Source organism: Pollicipes pollicipes, unplaced genomic scaffold (assembly GCF_011947565.3).
Source record: "Pollicipes pollicipes isolate AB1234 unplaced genomic scaffold, Ppol_2.1 Scaffold_7231;HRSCAF=8579_pilon_pilon_pilon, whole genome shotgun sequence".
NCBI lineage: Eukaryota > Metazoa > Arthropoda > Thecostraca > Pollicipedomorpha > Pollicipedidae > Pollicipes > Pollicipes pollicipes.
This window is the reverse complement of record NW_023597034.1, coordinates 10912258-10930394: the sequence shown is the minus strand read 5'-3', so window position 1 is coordinate 10930394 and position 18137 is coordinate 10912258. Positions and strand designations below refer to the sequence as shown.

General features: G+C 50.7%; 1 protein-coding gene across 3 annotated transcripts in view; it reads left to right on the top strand.

Annotated features, from left to right (window-relative positions):
• Positions 1-18137, top strand: part of LOC119109549 (titin) — a gene marked incomplete at its 5' end in the record, with an annotated part of 67531 nt that overhangs the window by 20347 nt on the left and 29047 nt on the right. For all 3 annotated transcript variants that reach the window (XM_037233218.1, XM_037233217.1, XM_037233216.1), the window contains 1 exon segment: positions 261-17807. In XM_037233218.1, coding sequence (XP_037089113.1) covers positions 261-17807 — 17547 coding nt within the window.

The following is an 18137-nucleotide window of genomic DNA, read 5'->3' as shown; positions in this document are numbered from 1 at the left end:
TTTCTCTGTCCTTCACCTCTCCGCCTTTGCATGCTAATAACATTGAAATATTAGGGATCATATCAGTCCCTCGCTGCGCCCCACCTCAGTGTTGTGGCATACCGAATAGCCGGTTAATCCCTGCGGTGAGTTCTGCTTCATTCATTAAAAGTCCCTCGTCACTTTCCATAACGTGATGTTTAGTTGAGCAACCACCACGATGTTTAGTTATTTTCCCTGTGCATGGTCTGCATGTCCCTCACCAAACCCCGGCATTACAGAAATTCCCACTGAAGACCTCGAAGAAGCTGTCACTGACGACGACAGGTCTGTCGTCCCGACAGAAAAGATTGACAAGTCGGATGCCGTGCAAGTCAGCGAGGTTGTTCTGCAAGAGCAGACAGAGGACAAGACCGATACCTTGAAGCTGATCACTGGCGAGGGCAAACCGTCGACGGAAATACGTCGGGATAACATGATCACTGTGGAGACCGTACAAACTGACGAATCCGTGGACCAAGTTCCAGTTATGAAGTCCGTCTCTGACAGAGCGCGAGTGTCACTGAAAGGCCAGGAGCCAATTCAAGTGGAAGAGACTCTTCCCGATGAGACTTCAGTGCTTAAAACAGATGTTCTGGCAATAACCAAACAAACAACGGAGATAACACTAGTCACGAGCGACAGACGGCTCCCAGAAGTAATATCGGTAAGTGCAGACGAAACTACGGACGAGATCAAGGACACCAAACGCCCAGAAGATATGGCAGAGGCGTCAATATTGCCTCAGATGTCCGTCCAAGTCACAAAGCCTTGCCCAGAAGAGACTGTGGGGGATTCGGGCGAACAAATGCTGGTGGACAAGAAAATATCAAAGATTTCCACGGTTATCACAGACATGCGAGCACCTGAAGTGCAGGCAACCACATTGGAGGAAACTACTCATGCAGTTGAGTTTGATAAACCAAAGCGGGACGTCGGAAAGATTGGCCTGAGCCCACAGGAGGCCGTGCAGGTGACAGCAACACATCCTGATGAGTTAACTGAGGACGAAACGCCGATGCAAGTGACAGAAAGCCAGACTACGAGCGCTAGCCAGATTCTGGCAGCAAGACACGTGCCTGAGGTGCACGAGACGCAGCTGAAGGAGACTGCAGAAGAGGTGAAACCGCTGGATGTTACTGAGAAGGTCGCAGGCGAGGTATTCAGGCCCTTGTACCCTCTTGAAGTAACGGAAACGACATCTGAAGAAATGTCCCAGCAGTCTAAAGATACGTTAGTTTTAGACGTAAGAGAGTCAAAAATATCGCAGGTCATACGGGAAATGAGAGCGCCTGAAATCATTGATGTCGAAATGGAGGAAGCCGCAGAACCGACCGATCAACCAGTGACAAAAGAGGAGCGGGTAGATGTAACGGTGAGCCCTCAAGAGCCAGTAGAAATACAGGAAGCGCACCCTGATGAGCAAACGGAGGACAAGCCTGACGACATCATCGACAGGTCGCAGACCGAGATAACACAGATAATCACTGAGCGGCATGCTCCAGAAGTAGGGGATGTTACAGCAAAAGACGACGTTGGCGCCATTCAAGAATTCGTCACAGCACCGGCAGAGGCGACCCCCACCTTGAAGCCAGAACAGCCGATTGAAATTTTCGAAACGACCCCCGAGGAGGCCACCACAGATAGCACGGATAGATTGGTCACAGACGCCAAGACCACGCAGGTCACTACTACCATCTCAGACATGAGAGCACCAGAAGTGCAAGAAACGCTCCCGAAATCAACAGCTGAGGACATTGTAGACTTTGTGATGCCTGAGGACACCGCTCAGATGGACGTCATCAGGCAAGAGCCGGTAAATGTCACCGACATTGCCACCGAACAACGTTCCGAAGATTTTGAGAAGACACTGGTGATGGACGAAAAGAGAACCTCTATTTCAACCGTTTTACAGGATATGCGTGCCCCTGAAGTTCAGGAGGTGCAGCAAAAAGAAGACGTTGGTGACGTTGCTGAATATACTCCCAAAAAGGATTCTGCGGACACAAATGTTGTTGTCCAGGAGACCATCATCACCACTGAGACGTCCACAGTGGAAATGTCTCAGGACACCAGCATGTCGCTGGAAACCACCCGGTACAAAGGTGAAGAGAGCACTGTTCTGGGTGAGCGGAAGGCTCCCGAAACTTCACAACTCATTCTGAAGGACACTGTATCTGATATTGAAAAATTGGATTACGTCGATGACAAGGCCGTGCCTTTAGTCAGTACACAAAAGTCAGTTCAGGTGCAAGAAATTGTTGCTTCAGAGAGCGAAACGGTTTCAAAGGCTCTGAAGCCTGAAGCGTTCAGCGCGGACCTGGAAATCACCACGCAAAAGTCGGTGACGGTTTCGGAAACAAAGACCACTGATACAGAAGAGCCGCTTGTGTTGGACGAAGTAGCACCCTGGCGGAGGGCCAAAAAGAAAGCTCCCGAAAGCCGCTCGATACAAGTGATGGAAATTGAGTCAAACGAGGCTCCGGTGGAAACTACGGACTTCGTGGCGTCTGGGGAAACGGCTACCACAGACGTGACCATATCGAAGTCAGTTGTGACCTCTGATGTCACTGCTGTCGAAGATGTTACGGAAATTACTGACACGGTCATTAAGAAAATAACTGCCCACCCGACTTTGGATGAGCACGTACCGGTTGACGTTGAAACTTCGGAGGTTTTGGATACACAAGGTGATCTAAAGGAACCAGTAAAGCCGGATACCAAGAAAGCCATTAAAGTTGTGTCCGAGACCAGTGCAGTGACCATCGAAGAGAACGTCACAGGTGAAAATACAGGAGCAGTCAGTGAGGAAGAGACGCCAAAGAAGAGAGCGCAGCCCCGAGTGATGCCCGTCGAGGGGCTCGAGATCACTGAACCCGAGACCGGTGGCGTGACTCGGGAAATGGCCGAGCCTGACTATGGCGACCAGACGGTCTCGGTCGAGTTAATCCCTATGCAGCCCGTGAGCGTGACGGAGACGCAGCCAGGCGGCTCGGAGGTCCCGCTGGAACGGACCGCCGCGCCGGACAAGCGCCGTGGTGTCACCGTGCTGCCAGAGTCCGTGCCCGTGCAGGTACAGGAAACGGAAGCAAGCGAATCTGAAGCGCACCTTGGCGAGGCGGCGAAGCCGCACCAGGAGCGGGCCGACACGGCCGTGATGCCGCAACGCAGCCTCACCACCACGGAGGCGGATGTTGCCGAGGCGCCCGAGGAGCTTCGCACGACGCCGCAGAAGCCGGCCGTCGGTCGGCTGGAGCTGGACGAGATGGCTGGCCTGCAGGTGGCTGAGTCCGGCACTCTGGACGTAGAGAGTGAGCTGGAGGAGCGGAAACCAGGCTCGGATGTTGCGCGTGTGGAGGTCGCAGCCTCCAAGTCAATCACCGTATCCGAGCAGACAACACAGGAGAGCGAGACAATCTTGCAAGGAGAGGAGCTGCCTCAGCAGCAGTGTTCTTATGCTTCCTTGCAACCTCTGGAAGAGATACAAGTCAGTGAGAACCAGCAACTGGTTTCCGAAAACGTTTTTGTCTCGCCAGATACACCCCGCTTCGAAGAAGCAATGATTGAAATTGACCAGCAGTTGAAGGTAATATCAACGACTGAAACGGAGGCCTATCAGGCAGAAAGGACACTCACGGAGGTTGTTGATTCCGGGCAGGCCAACGTTGAATTTGTTAAAAGCCAAGGCCTAATCGTGTTAGGAAATGAAGACTTGGTATCCGAAGACACGTTTAAGCCTGACCAGATACCAAAAACCCAGCTAGCTGCTGTAGATGTCGACACTGTTCAAGGCGTGGAAATTCGACGTACGGACGTCATTGAAGAGTCCGAAAAACTCCTCGACGAAGAAGTTACCAGACCCAAAACGGCTACCGTGCAACTGGACGGTCACACTGTCCCCACGCTTCTCGAGAATGTTGACATGCAAACTGAGGACACTATGCCTGAGGACTTTAAGCCAAAGTCTCACGCTGCCGATGAAACGTTAGACCACCTGGAGTCCTTTGTCACAACTTCCGAGTTTATCATGCAAAAGGAAGGAACCTTCGTACAAGACACCATGGATATGAAGCAAGCGGAACTTACACTGCTGTCCCATGAACAAACGCAGACGACAGAGGCACCTGTGCTGCAATCCGAAGAGACAATGGAAGACGTTGAGGCACCAACATCGAAAGATGCAAGGGCGGATATTGTGCCATTGATGAGGATCGCTGTTGAAGCAGATAACGTGGTCCTGTCGGCAGAAGAACAGATATCACGTGTCACTCCCTCAGCGGATCAAGCTACTGTTTCAGTACCGGAATCCAGAAGTGTTATCGTTCAAGAAACTGGAGCTGAGGAGAAAGAGGATGACTTCGCTGACATTAAGAAGCCAGGGGCATTGACAGCATCTTTCAATGTCGGCGAAAGTGAGTCAGTAACAATTGAGGAGTCGAAAGTTCTCCACAGAGAATCTCAGTTGGATGACTTCAAACGACCACGAGGATCGGAAGCTTCAGAAACCGTTCTTACATCAGAAGGATTGGGCGTACAGGAATCTGAGACTATGGAGACTGAGGAAGAACTCGCTAAAATGAAGAAACCACACACAGAAAGAGCCCACCTTGAAATGAGCGCGTCCGAGTCTGTCACGATGTCCGTGGACACTGCGGTGGAGTCAGAAGAATTCGCAGATACAAAGCTCGTAACCAACAAGGTCCGAGCCGATTTCAAAGTCACAGAACAGGAAGGAATATCCGTGTCACTCGACGAAGCACTGTTACAAGATGAGCCAAGTAGGGATTTCGAGAAGCCTACGACAGAATTAGCTCACGTCAAGTTTAGGACATCAAAAGGTGTGGATGTTTCCGATATTGGGCCCATGGACAGCGAGGCGCCTATGGAGGACTTCAAGTCTGCCCCATCAACGGAGGCCACTGTGGGAGTTTCGTCCCGTGAGGGTGTTATCATCCAATCGTCTGCGTCATATGTAAAAGAAGGCGAAATGCCTGAAAAACATGCTCTCCAGGAAGAGGAGGCATCATTATCTGTGATGCCACAGATATCTACGACGGTCATGGAGCAAGGACAGTATGTGAAAGAGGGCATTCTAGCTGATGAGAAGACGAAGTCGGAGCCAGTGCGTGTCGGATTCTCAACAGCTGAGGGAATAGAAACACTGCAAGAAGGTACCCTCGATGTGGAGGGAGAGCTGGCCAAGATGAAGATGCCAAGGGATGAACAGGCCACCATGCAGATTACGGAAAGAGAGGGTCTCATGATCGAAGAAAGCACCGACCTCCTTAGCGAAACAGCTTTCGACGACAGACTAACACCCGCCACCAACTCTGCTAATATAGAGATGTGTACCCTCACTAACATTCTTGTATCAGAGATGTCTGAAACATTTAAAGAAGCTCCGTTAGACGAGTTCCATACTCCCTCGCATGAGCACCCCTCCGAGTCCATGACGTCAACGCAGACCATCACTGTTACCGAGACTGAGACAGGTGAAACACTTGGTGACCAAGTGGCCGAATTCCACTCCGTTCCCTATTCCGCCACCCAGGAAATTTCGCCCCTCCAAGGTGTTTCAGTGACGATGACCAGCAGCGACGAACGGCCGGCTGACCTGGACGACTTCAGCAGCACGAAAGCAGTGGCAGAAACCGACATCACCACCCACCATGGCTTCATGGGCAGTCAACAACAGCGCCTAGATACTGAGGAGACTTTCGAGAGTGAGGCCCTGCCAGGCCAGCACCGGGCCGAGGTAGGTGTCGGGGTCTCTGAGACCGGGGTCACCACCGTTGTGGACCAGAACGAAATGGAGGATGAGTATGTGCCGGGCAAGATTCCAGGCACCATTCAGCTCGAATCCCATGTGATCCCAAGTGAGAGCATGCAAATAGAAGAGGTGCATCCAGACGATGGTACAGGGAAATTCTTCCCAGAAGAGTTTGTTGCTACGGAGAAGGCCGCTGAACGGCTACTTCCACACAAAAGCGTTTTGGTGAAAGCAGCTGAGACCAATGAACTGGAGGAAGACTTGCCTGATTTAAAGATGCCTACCTTACTAACACCTCATGGTGATATCGTACCAGAGCACCATTTAGAAGTGGAGGAAACACTTCCAGAAGACATGACTGGTAAAATCTTGCCCGAAAGCTTTGTTGCCACTGAGGTAGCAAAGAAAAAGATCATTGGGTTCCGGGGCGTGGAGATTTCTGAGACCACTACAGAGGAGATTGAACAGGACATGCCGCGAGCAAGCGAACCCACAAAACTGCAGGGTATCGGCACTATTGAGGAAACCGAAGCTATGAAGGTTGAGCAAGTGATGCTTACCGAAGAATCATCTGAAAAGACGCCAGATCTAGTGGAAATGGAACATGGTGTCGTTAGATTAGCCGAGCCGTATAAGGCAGCCACAGTGGATGTTGTGTCGAGTGGTGACGTGGAAAGTGACATGACTGATGTTGTGAAACCTGACGTGCATGAGGCTGATAGTTCTGTCATTACCGTACAACCCATTGATGTGTTTGAGGTCAAACCAGCCGATACCGAGGAATCCTTTGACACTGACGCCCTTCCGTCCATCCGCGCCCACACTAGGCTCAGCCCACAAAACACTCTTCAAATTTCAGAATTCCCCACTGAGTCCTCCCCCGAGGAGTTCACTCCCGATTCCCGTCGAGAGGCGAGCGCAAAGACGGGGGTCGTCGAGCTACAGGCGGTCATCACCGACGAGGCGCGTCCCGAGGACGTGCACGGTACGATGGCCGAGGACACGACCGCTCCCGCGACAGCTCGCACCGAGGTTCTCGAGCAGCATTCTATCATCAGCTCGGAGGTCCGAAGCGACGAGAAAGAGGACCAGGTAGCGCCGTTCAAGGCAGCCGAAGAAGTGCCCGACGCGAGCACGCAACTAGTGACCCGACACACCGCGCTGATGACTGACATCGCTACCGGAGAACGTACTGGGGAGTATGTGCCGGAGCAGCCCACCACTGCCGCCCCTCGCGAGGAGCTGGTTGAGCTCGAGGCGCCCGTCAGGGAACACTTCGAGCTGGGCGAAGTAGAGGGTGATTTTGAACAGCATGAGCTTCCGCACAAGTGGCACGCCATTCCGAGGTCTCAATTAACCCAAAGCAAGGTAGTCGAATCGGAAGACATCACTAGCTTTGAAGTGGAAGAGCAGTATAGTCCCACCGAGAAGCTTTTGCCAGAAAGGAAGCCCACAGTGACTTTGGTGGAACAAATCGGAATTCAGGGAACCGACGATGTGGCTCAAGACAGGGAGGGCCTCATAGATGACCAAGAGGCTCCCGAACAACAACTTGCTGACCTGGAGCTGGTTCCTCAGCAAAATATCATCACGGCAGAAGTGAAAGTCACAGAAGAGGGCACTGACTACGAAGTCGCTGACGTCAAGACTGCATCCGCAGAACCTACTCTTTTGGAGCTTCATTCAATGCAAGGCACAGTTACCCAGCCTGCAGAAATGGAAACCGACTTTGCGCCCGAGGACAGAAATATAAAGAAACCAACAGTAAGGATGAGCATCACTGAAAAACGGTCAGCTCAAATTGAGGATGTTCTCATAAGCGAAGCTGAAGACGTTTTTACACCAGGAAAGTTGAACCAGGTGCGGCCAGTGAGTTCTTATTCCGAACAGCGATCTGTTACTGTGACTGAAGTGGCACCTGATTCCCAGACCAGTGATTACGTCACTGGTGATAAACCGGAAGGGAGAAACGCTGATGTCTGCTTTTCACCCGTGGAGCCTGTCATTACCGAAGACACAAAGTCTGAAGAGGCCGAGAAGGACTTCGAAAAATTCGTGTATCCCACGGAATCCGCAAAACAGACGTTAACGGCGAGCAAAGGCACCACTGTATCTGAGATTACTACAGGCGAACTGGAATCGGAATACGTTCCCGAAACAACGCCCGATGTGCAAAAACTGAAAAGCGCGGTGGAACTCACGGAACGTAGAACGGCTATCGCTCACGACGTGGTACCGGAGGAGAGGGAAGGCCACAAAGAGCAGTTCGTTACAGACTCCGTACAACTGGAGGGTCGAATCTCCCCTCAAGAAGGCATCACGGTTTCTGAGGCTCAGGCCGACACGAGGGAAGAGACTCTTGAAGGAAAACCATTCCCGTCCATGGCCGACGCTAACATCGGATTCACGACGAAGCAGGCTTATGATACGACCGAAGTGACTACCGAGGAACTGGAGGAGAGATTCGAGATGAGACCGGATAAAACATGTACCGTCGAAGAGTCGTTCACTACACAGGAATCTGCGGTTTACAGCGAAATCGTTACTAACGAGTTCGAAGAGGAATACAGCCCGAAGCAGCTTCCAAAAACCGCCGAGGTTGTTCCATCTACCAATGTGGTGTCGCAGAAAGCCGCAGCTACATATGAAGTTGAGGTAGACGACAAAGAGGAATGGTATGACATCCAGGAAGAAAAGCCCCGAAAGCCAACGGAGAGTATCTTGGATCAGGCAAGTCTCATTGTTTCTGAAGTCGTCACTGATCAGAAAGAGGGCCGTTTCAGGCCAGACGAAATCCCGGATTCTACGACCGCAAAGCTTGATGTATCGCTATTGAGCCCTCTTGAAACCATAACAACAGAAACAAGCGACAACACAGAGGAGTGGACGGCAAGTGCAACTAAAACGCGAAGTGCCACCACTACTATGATAGAGCAGACCTCCGTTGACGTATCGCAGGTGGTGCAGAACGAGCGCGAGGAAGATTTCCGTCCGGACATTGGGCCCGTCACGTCTGAGGCCATACAGAAACTCACGCTGGAATATAGAGCTCCTCAAGTGAGCCAGCCCGAGGCGGACGAACGTGAAGAGTGGTACGACGCTGAGGAAATAGATACCCGCCGGTCCAAAGTCGAAGTTGTCGAGCAGCGTACGCTGCAGGTCTCGCAGGTTGTTACGGACGATAAGGAGGGAGAATTTTTGCCCGGCGAATCTCCCAAGGATAGACGGGCATCGCTAAAGGTTTCACCAATGGAGCCAACGTCAGTAACGGAAGCTGTGGCCAACGAAGGCGAGGTGCCGTTCGACTCCAAACCTGACAGCAGTACTACCGCTAATGTGGAAATTATTCAGCAGGCGTCCGTTCTCACGGAGCAGGCGGACACCGCCGAAAAAGAAGATCGCTTTGAACAACATCAGGTCCCTGGAGAGGCTATGGCATCGGTTGATACGATAGCACCGTGGACACGTGCTCCTACCGTCGATGAGATAGAACAGTCAGAAACCACCGCTGACTACCACGTGGGCGATGTGCAGGTCAAGAAACCTGGTGTGATCATTCTCGAGCAGGATTCCGTCATGATCACTGAGTCTGTTGTCCAAGAAAAGGAAGAAGTAGCTAACGATTTCCAAAAGCCAAAGGGCAAACAAGCGATCATTGACCTTTCACCCCAGGAAACCGTATTGACATCCGAAGTCTTGGCGGATGAACGTGAAAAAACCTTCGATTCAAAGCCGGACATCGGAGTTCAAGCAACAGGCAGCATGACTGGGCAGCCTGTGGCGCTGACTTCGGAAGCTCTCCTATCAGAGGAAAGTGAGATGAAGGAAGATGTCACCTTGGATACTTCGATGGCGAACCAAACGACAGCAATTGTACATATGCGCTCCGCTGTCTCTGAACAGCCAATTGTTGGTGAAAGGGAAGAGGTTTTCAAAGCATCAGAAGTGCAACAAGCTACGCCAACTGAACGTATCCTGGGCCACGACACGGTTGAAGTAACTGAAGTAGCACCGGAGACCAAAGAGGTTGTCTTCCAGCCGGGAGAACTTCCTGACAAGAGGTTGGCAAGTGTTGTCCTCGATGCCCAGGTGGCAGTCACTAGTGCCGAAGTAAATACCACAGAAACTGAGGAGGGTTTCACGCCGACAAAATCCCAGCAAGGCTCCGCAAAACCCCTCATAGACGAGCAGCTCACTACAATCGTTACTGAAACACAACCAGAAGAGACCATGGAAGAAACTACAACAATTTTACCGTCCGGTGAAACTGTGCAGGCGAAGAAGACAGTAACCACAAGAAGCGTGACAACAGTCTCAGAAGTTGCTCTTGACGATGCTGTGGCAGACTACGAGGTGACTGCGATGGCGGAAAAAACCGCCAAGACATCAGTCGACCAACAACGAGGGGTGGAAGTGAGCCAAGTTCAGCCCACGGACAGCGAGCAATTATTGGACGAGTTTGTGTCTGACACAAAGAAAGCTCTTGTAGACTTTGAGGTTCAAAAAGCTCCCGTTACTGGTGAAACCTTACCGGAAGAGACGGAAGGGACGCATACTTCGGAGGTAGTTGGCAGGGCTCAGGCAGAAAGTTCATTCGTGGAGAAAAAGGCGGTAACTATTAGGCAAACCATGGCAGACGACAAAGAGATACCATTCCAAGCTACGACCCCGACCGCCGCCGCGCCGACAGAAACCATGGCGCCCATAGACCGTGAGGCTCCTGTCCTCTACCAGCAACAGCCCGAGGAGAAAGAGGAAGCATTCTCTGATAAGTTTGAGGGAGCCACAGTTAAACCAAAAGCTGTGATAACTGAAAGAAAGACGGTTATCACTTCAGACAATGTAGTGGATGAGAAGGAGGACACCTTGGGTATAATTACACCAAAAGACAGACAAGCCAAGCCTACAGTTGACGAGATGCAGGGTGTTGTTGTCTCCGAGACAAAGCCAGAGGATAAGGCAGAAAGTCTTGATGACTTTAAATTACGGAAGCATGAAGCTGTGGTTGACTTTGAGCTGCAGCTAGCTACCGTGTCTGGTGTAACGACAGCCGACGAACAGGAGGACACTTTCACGTCAAAAACCTTTAAGACAGAGACGGCTGATGGCACGATTATCACAGAAACCAGAACTGTTTCCGTTCGACAAACGGTACCGGGAGACACCGAAAAAGACTTCACCGTGCCTTTACCAACAGGCCAAACACCTTCAACGTCGATGGTTCCAGAGGATCGCCAGGCGGCGCTCGGATTCGGCGTTCAGCCCGCCGAAAAGGAAGTTACGTTCACCGAGACAACAGAGGAGTTTACAGTTACTCCTAAAACAACCATAACAGAGCGCTCCTCAGCGATTAGCGCCAAACCAACAACGCAAGAGCGTGAAGAATCCTTTGAGGTAGACAAACCAAAGGACAAAAAGGCGAGAGCATCATTAGATGAAATTCGAGGGTTGGAGGTCACGCAAGCTACGCCAACTGAAACGGATGAGTCTCTGGACGAGTTCGTGCTCACGAAGAGAAAAGCCAGTGTAGGGTTTGAGATTCAACAAGCACCCTTGCATGCGGAGATCAGACCAGAAGAAATGGAAGACACTTATCGTTCCAAAACCGCTAAAACAGAAACTGCTGATGGCGTAATGATACTGCAACAAACCTTCACGGTCAGCCAAACAGTGCCCGAAGACAAAGAAGCGGATTTCACAGTACGCGTGCCGAGGGATGCAAAGCCGGAAGAAGACATGGTACCGCAAGATAAGCAGACAGCCGCAACGCTCTTCATAACACCTGTTGAGAAGGAGGATGAGTTCACAGAGACCACGGAAGAGTTCACGATAAAGCCCAAGGCAGTGCAGCAAGAGAGGAAGACGGCGGCAAAGTCAGATCAGTTCGTCGAGGAGCACACAACTGAGCTCCGTCCTTCGAAGCCATTTGACGCCAGAGCAAGACGATCATCTGTTGAACAGCTTATGACTGCGTCGGACACTTCGGTCCACGAAGAACAGTCTGTTGTAGTAGAGCAAGAAGTTGTGGATGCCAAGGGTACGCGACGCAAGTCGCGTCAGGAGCAAAGACGAGAGTCGTTGGAGGAAATCCGCCGTGGCTCCATCACAGAGATACGTCGAGGATCTCTGGATATGACTATTCAGGAGATTCACGACGAAGACATCAGCATATCGGATGAGGTGACGATCCAGCCGACGATAACTGAAGAGGACGACTATGTCACTACAAAGGGCGCCGATATGGACACTACAACGCGGGTAATGACTGAGGAAAAGGGCGGCAAGCAGAGAAAGGTTATCATACAAACGTTTGCCAGCAAACCAACAGAAAGTACAAATATCGAAGAGATTGAAACTGTCACATATACCAAGGATGAAGAAACTGTTGAACACAAGATTGACGTGGAGATTGAGGATGAAGAGTCTGATGAAACTGTTACTGAGTTCACCGTTCAGAAGAGGGGTAAGAAGCCCTCTCAGGAGAAAACTGAAGAGGTAAATGTTTCCCAGCGGCCTGTCGAGGATGTAACCGACGAAGCAGTGGTGGCAAAAAAGAAAAAGCCGAAGAAGAAAGTTCAAAAGGATGAAGTCACTACGGAGGAGGAAACAGCTACAGTTACCCTGAAGAAGCCGAAAAGACCAAAGGCTACTGAAACAACTGATGACCATTCTGAGGCATCGTTTGTCATCCAAACAATCCCTCAGAAGGAGGACCTGAAAGTGACGGAGGTAGTAGACATTACTACCACCGAAGCCTTCGATTCCACTGACATCAGCCTTGAAGTGTCCGATGAAGTCGAACAACGGGAGCAGAAAACCGTGAAAACTAAACGACAAAAGAAACCCAAACCGTCTAAACCCACAGAGCCGTTGGAAGATGCAGATGATGCGACGGAATTTTGGGTGACGTGGGATAAACAAGTCGCCCGGGCCACTGTTGAGCAGGATCACTTACAATGGGCAACAGCCACAGGAGAGGCGCCCGAAATATCCCAAGTTGATGTCAGTGATTCAAAGGCGTTGCCCGAGCCAAAGGACGCTGACGAGCAAAAGCCAAAGATTAAGAAAATACGCAAGCTAAAGAAAACTACCGAAGGCGATGACATTGTTGATGAGGAAGCAAAAGAATTCGTCACCAAAATCCCTCGCGATAAAGCTACGGTTAGGGAGGAGGATGCCTCCATCGATATTGCGACGAAAGAATTCACTGAACAAAATGTTCAAGAAGAAGCAGTCACAACTATCGAAGAGACCACAGCCGAGTTTGTAGTAAAGAGGCCGAGTGAATCTAAGGTGCAGACCTCTACGTCTGATAGCCTCGCTGGCGAAGAGGAAGAAAAGCGCGTGATCGTCCATGACACCGTAACCGTTCCGCTGAAGAAAAAACGGAAACCACAGCGAAAGGAGGAAAGCGTTTCGGAGGAGTTCAGTATCAGGATTGACACCAAACCTATGCATGATGTGGAGCAAGAATATAGCGTGGAGTTAGAGGAACATCCCACAGAGGACACGGAGGATATAACAACAACGACCATAGTAAAGAAGAAGCGCAAGAAAAAGCAGCCGTCCCCAGATATTGAGATCCAGGAGAAGGAAGGCAAGGAAACAACAGACGACGCCGTAGAATTCTGGGTATCTTGGGATTATGCACACGCCGTTGAGCGAGTGCATCATGACGAGTTACAGTGGGCTAGAGTATCAGGCGTAGATTTCTCGGAGACGCCGGAGCAAACTTCTGGCCGACGAAAGAAAGTTCGGTTCATTCAAAAGGGGTCAGAGGAGCCCATAGAAGTCGTGGAGGAAATTGTCGAAGAAATCGGTGACGATAAACTCCCTATTGATTACCAGGACGATGCAAAGATAAAGCCAACCAAAAAGGATAAAGTGAAACCAAAGATCCCGTCTATTTCAGAAGTCCCATCGGACGATACTGGGGAGCAAGCAACGACAAAGAAGCCCAAGAAAGAGTCCGCCAGGCCAGGGGTTGTTACACAAGAGTCAGTGCTGAATGAGGAAGTTGTGCTGGCAGAATATCCCGGCACCGAAGATGACCAAAAGGTTCCCACGGAGCAGGCCGTGTCTCGTCTGGACTCAGTGGATGACGCCATTGCTATCGTAGACCTCGGAGTTCCGGAAACTACAGGAACACTACCAGTGAAGAAACCAAAGAAATCGACAGCAGACAAAACACAAGAAATACAACAATCCGTGTTGATCGAGGAGCATCATATTCACGAAACGTCCGAGGAACTGGAAGAACATAAGGCCAGAAGTGAAAAGGTTAAGATTCAGAAGTCTCCCGAAGACCGCTCCACAGCTGAATTGTCTAAGCCGGATGTAGGTTTCACAGAAGAACTTACCCCAGAAAAGCCGAAGAAGAAAAGACGACCGAAAAGTGACGATGCAAAGACGGAAGAGGCATTAACTGAAACAATCGGTGATGATAAGCCAGAAATTGAGGCTGTCGAAGGTGCGGCACCAGAGGACAAGAAATCTTCAAAGACAAAGAAAGTGAGGCGTCCAAAAATGCGGCCAAAAGAGGATCTGCTACCTGAAGATGTAGAGAAACCAGAGGACTTGATTGAAGGGCTAACGAAAGACATCACCGCACCTGAGGAAAAACCCAAGGAGCAGGCTCACAAGCCATTAGTGAAACACACTGAGGGTACTGTTGTCATGCAAGAAGAAGAGATCGATGTCATTATTCCACAAACCACAACCTCAGGAATCGCCAGGCAGTTGGATGAGGAAGACGCGATGGCAGTCGCTTCAGAGGACCTCAGACCAAAAATGGAAAAGGTAGAAGAAATTATCACAGTCGAAACAAAGCGTGTCAAAAAGCCAAAACCAAAGCGGCTACCTGAAGATCGTGAAAGTGATGATCAATTAGAGGACCTCGATGAAAGTGTTGTAATCTCTGTTCCAAGGCGAAAGAAATTCGAGGTTACTGATGATTCTGAGGAATCCGCCACCCTCATCTTGCGTAAGCCTGATACCGAGGAGGTTTCGGTGATGCTGCCTAAGGCACCCAGCTCTGGACGCGATGATGTCGAAGTGGCCGAAGAATTCACTATTTCCCGTCCAGTTGGGGAGGTTGACGAGGCTATGCCCGAAAAAGACGAGTACCAAACCGACGAATCTCAAGTGCAGGAAACCGTTGTGACGGTAAAGAGAAAACCAAAGCAAGACAAACACCCCGAGCCAGTCGTACCTGAATCGACAGAAGTGGAAGAACTGGAGGCTGAGGGGGGTGACGAGCTTAGGCCGAGGAAGCCTAAGAAGGCGAGAGGCAAAAAGTTGAAAGATGAAAAAAGTGAGTTGGAGGTCACTGAAACTGTACCGCACGAAACAACCAGTGACTTGGATACTCCAGACATGAAACCAGCCAAAGTGCGTGAACAAAAGGTCGCAGAGGCAGAAGAACGCATTACTGAGGTGACAACCAAGTTGAAAGAGCATGTACCCGAGGACAAGGACCTTTTGGAACCAGAAGGACCAGACAAAACTCCCGAAGAGGTGCCCCAGCACGAAACCGTTCAGCTAAAACGCAAGCCAAAAGATAAGAAGGATCGAGATCTGGAAGAAACCGTCGTCGACATCAAACTGCCTGACTCTGACGAACGTCCAGAAGACGAGGACGAAGTGCAATTGGTAACAGTGAAGACAACCAAGGAAAAGAAGAAACCGAGGGATACTGAACAGACCGAAGAAGTAATAACGTTGGAAAGACGTCCTCTCATGCGGAAGACTGACGATGAGGCAGCATCTGTCACCGTTGACTCCCAGATCACCGTACGACGTCGCTCCATTGAAAAGGAAAGAGGCGACGAGGCCTTAGAAGATCAAGATGTTGTGCTTGATTTCACCGTGGAAGACTTTTCCAGAAAGCCAGAAACCATACAGCCTGTAACTGAAGAGATCAGTGAGGTGACTCAGTCAGTGACGGTCGGTAAAAAGGACAAGAAACCAAAAAAGAAGCGTGATTTTGGAAAAGGCGATCTGCCGAAAGAAAAACCAGAAGAAACCACCCTCACACCGCACAAAGCAAAACCTACAGATGAAGAAACTTCAAAACAGGACTTTATCGTAAAACGAAAGCCTAAAACCGATGAGGAGATTTCTTCAGAAGAAATTTCGGCGTCCATAGAGATGCCAGAAACCGATGAGGGCCCCAAAGATGACACCAAAGACGCTTCAGTGACGTGGCGAAAGCCAAAAGGTAAGAAAAAGAAGAAGCAGCCTGACGACACGGAAGACACCGAGGAGGTGATAACTCTGCAACGAAAGCCCGTTATACGACAAACAGAGGAGGAAATAGAATCCGTAACCGTCGACACTCAAGTCACAGTACGCCGCCAGTCCATCGAAAAATCGCGAGAACAAACTCTTGAAGGTCAAGACGTGGTGACTGAATTTACTAAAGCACAGATTTCCGATATTGCTGATGTCCATGACGTGAAAAGTCAAGAGGTTGAAGAGGTGACTGAGACCGTGTCAGTGGTTAAGAAGGATAAACCTAAAAGAAGGAGAAAACAAGTGAGCGATACAGATGTTTCAAAACCAGGGTCACTGGAACAAAAAGACCAAAAGCCGGAGGAAGCAGATGAGGATGTGCCGCAAGAAGTTTTACTGAAACGTCTGAAAAAGAAACCGATTGTCGACGAGGAGGTTGATGAACAAATCACACTAAAAAGAAAGAAACCAAAAGAAACTCTCACGGACATCACCGAGCAGGCAACAATCGCTACAAAAACATTAATCGTGAAGCACCCCGATGAAGATACGGAGGCGGAAGCGATACTGCCGGAAGATCAGGACGCTGAGTTCATTTTACCGCGGATTAAGAAGTCTAAGCGGCCCGAAGGTGAAGTTGAGGATGAATCCGCCGAAGCTGTCATAGTAGTCAAGAAGATTGTGGACGAGGAAATTGTTCAGCAGGTCATAGAAGAGACAACTGATGTCGTGGAAGAAAAGTCGCAAAAAAGGAAGAAAAAGACTCGGAAGACGCGGCAGGAGGATCACCCAGAGGACGACGTACTGCAGAGGCCACTCAGCCCTGAGGAAGCTGAAGACGTCGAACAGAAACGCCCTGAAGATTCCGAAACAGACGCGACCGTGCCAATTAAAAAGGTGAAAACAAAAAGGCACGTAACAGAGAGCGACGCTGACGTGACAATCAAACAACAAAGGCCTTCCGATGATGAGATAAGCCAGGATATCACTGTTCGAAAGCCGCTAGATGAAGGGGAAGACGTGGAACAGGCTTTCGTTATCAAGAGGCCAAAGAAAAAAGGAGTTCAAGTGCACGATGTGGAGGAAGCCATCACACTGAAGCAAAAGAAATCAAAGCCCTCTGCCGGGCCTGACGAACAGGTAACAACAACGTCCGAAATCACTGTGAAGCGCTTTGGCGACACGGTTGAGGAACAACTCGAAGAGCATGACGTTGAATTCGAATATAGGCCCAAGGAAACAGACAGCGACGTCGAGCAGCAGCCCGACGAAGCCACTGAGGCTAGAATCCGGATCAAGAAGCCCGGGTCTGTGGAAAAGCCGCATAAGCCCAAGAAGCATATTCCTTTCGCCTCGATGGACGACGACGTCGAGGTGCGCATCCAGCTTAGCAAGGACGCCACCGAGGCACCCGAGGCCATTGAGACAGTCTACTTCCACGACCAGCCGTCTGTGGCCGACGACCTCAGCGAGGACTTTGAGGTGGCGCTGCCGCGCCGCCGTAAGCCCGAATATAAGGTCGAGGACGTCGAGTCCGAGGTCGACATCAAGGTGGCGCGGCGGAAGCGTGACTCGCGCGAGACGCAAGAGGGCAGCCACACGGTCCGCGAGTCGTTCCGCATGATGCTGCGCCAGGACACGCTGGGCGCGGCGCCCGCCTCCCCCGGCTCCGTGCGCGAGGAGTTTGATTTCAGGCCGACGCCCATGCCGGAGAGCGTAGCGCCGGTATGGAGCGAGGATGCGGAGGATGCTTCGCTGAAGCTGCAACTGCGACCCAAACGGCCAGGTCAGCGCTGCTCTTCTGGTGGTGTTCCGGTGCGCTTCGGCTAATGCCGTCTTTGACCAGCACCGCTCTGCCGTTTGGTGTCATTCTTTCTCGCTGACTGTCGCACTAACCAACGACTGGGCTTCCTAACGCGTTTCGTGTTTCATTGGACTTGTTTCAGCGTCTGGCTCGGGAGGAGGCGCGGGATACTTCGGCAACTCAACAGTGCTCGCTTCGAGTTTTGTGGTAACCGGTTTTAACCTCTCAGCCAAGCGTTTTCAGGAAATGTTTGACGTCCTCGTTACAAACTACGAATGGGAACAGGAGACTTCCATGCGCATCACGGCTAAT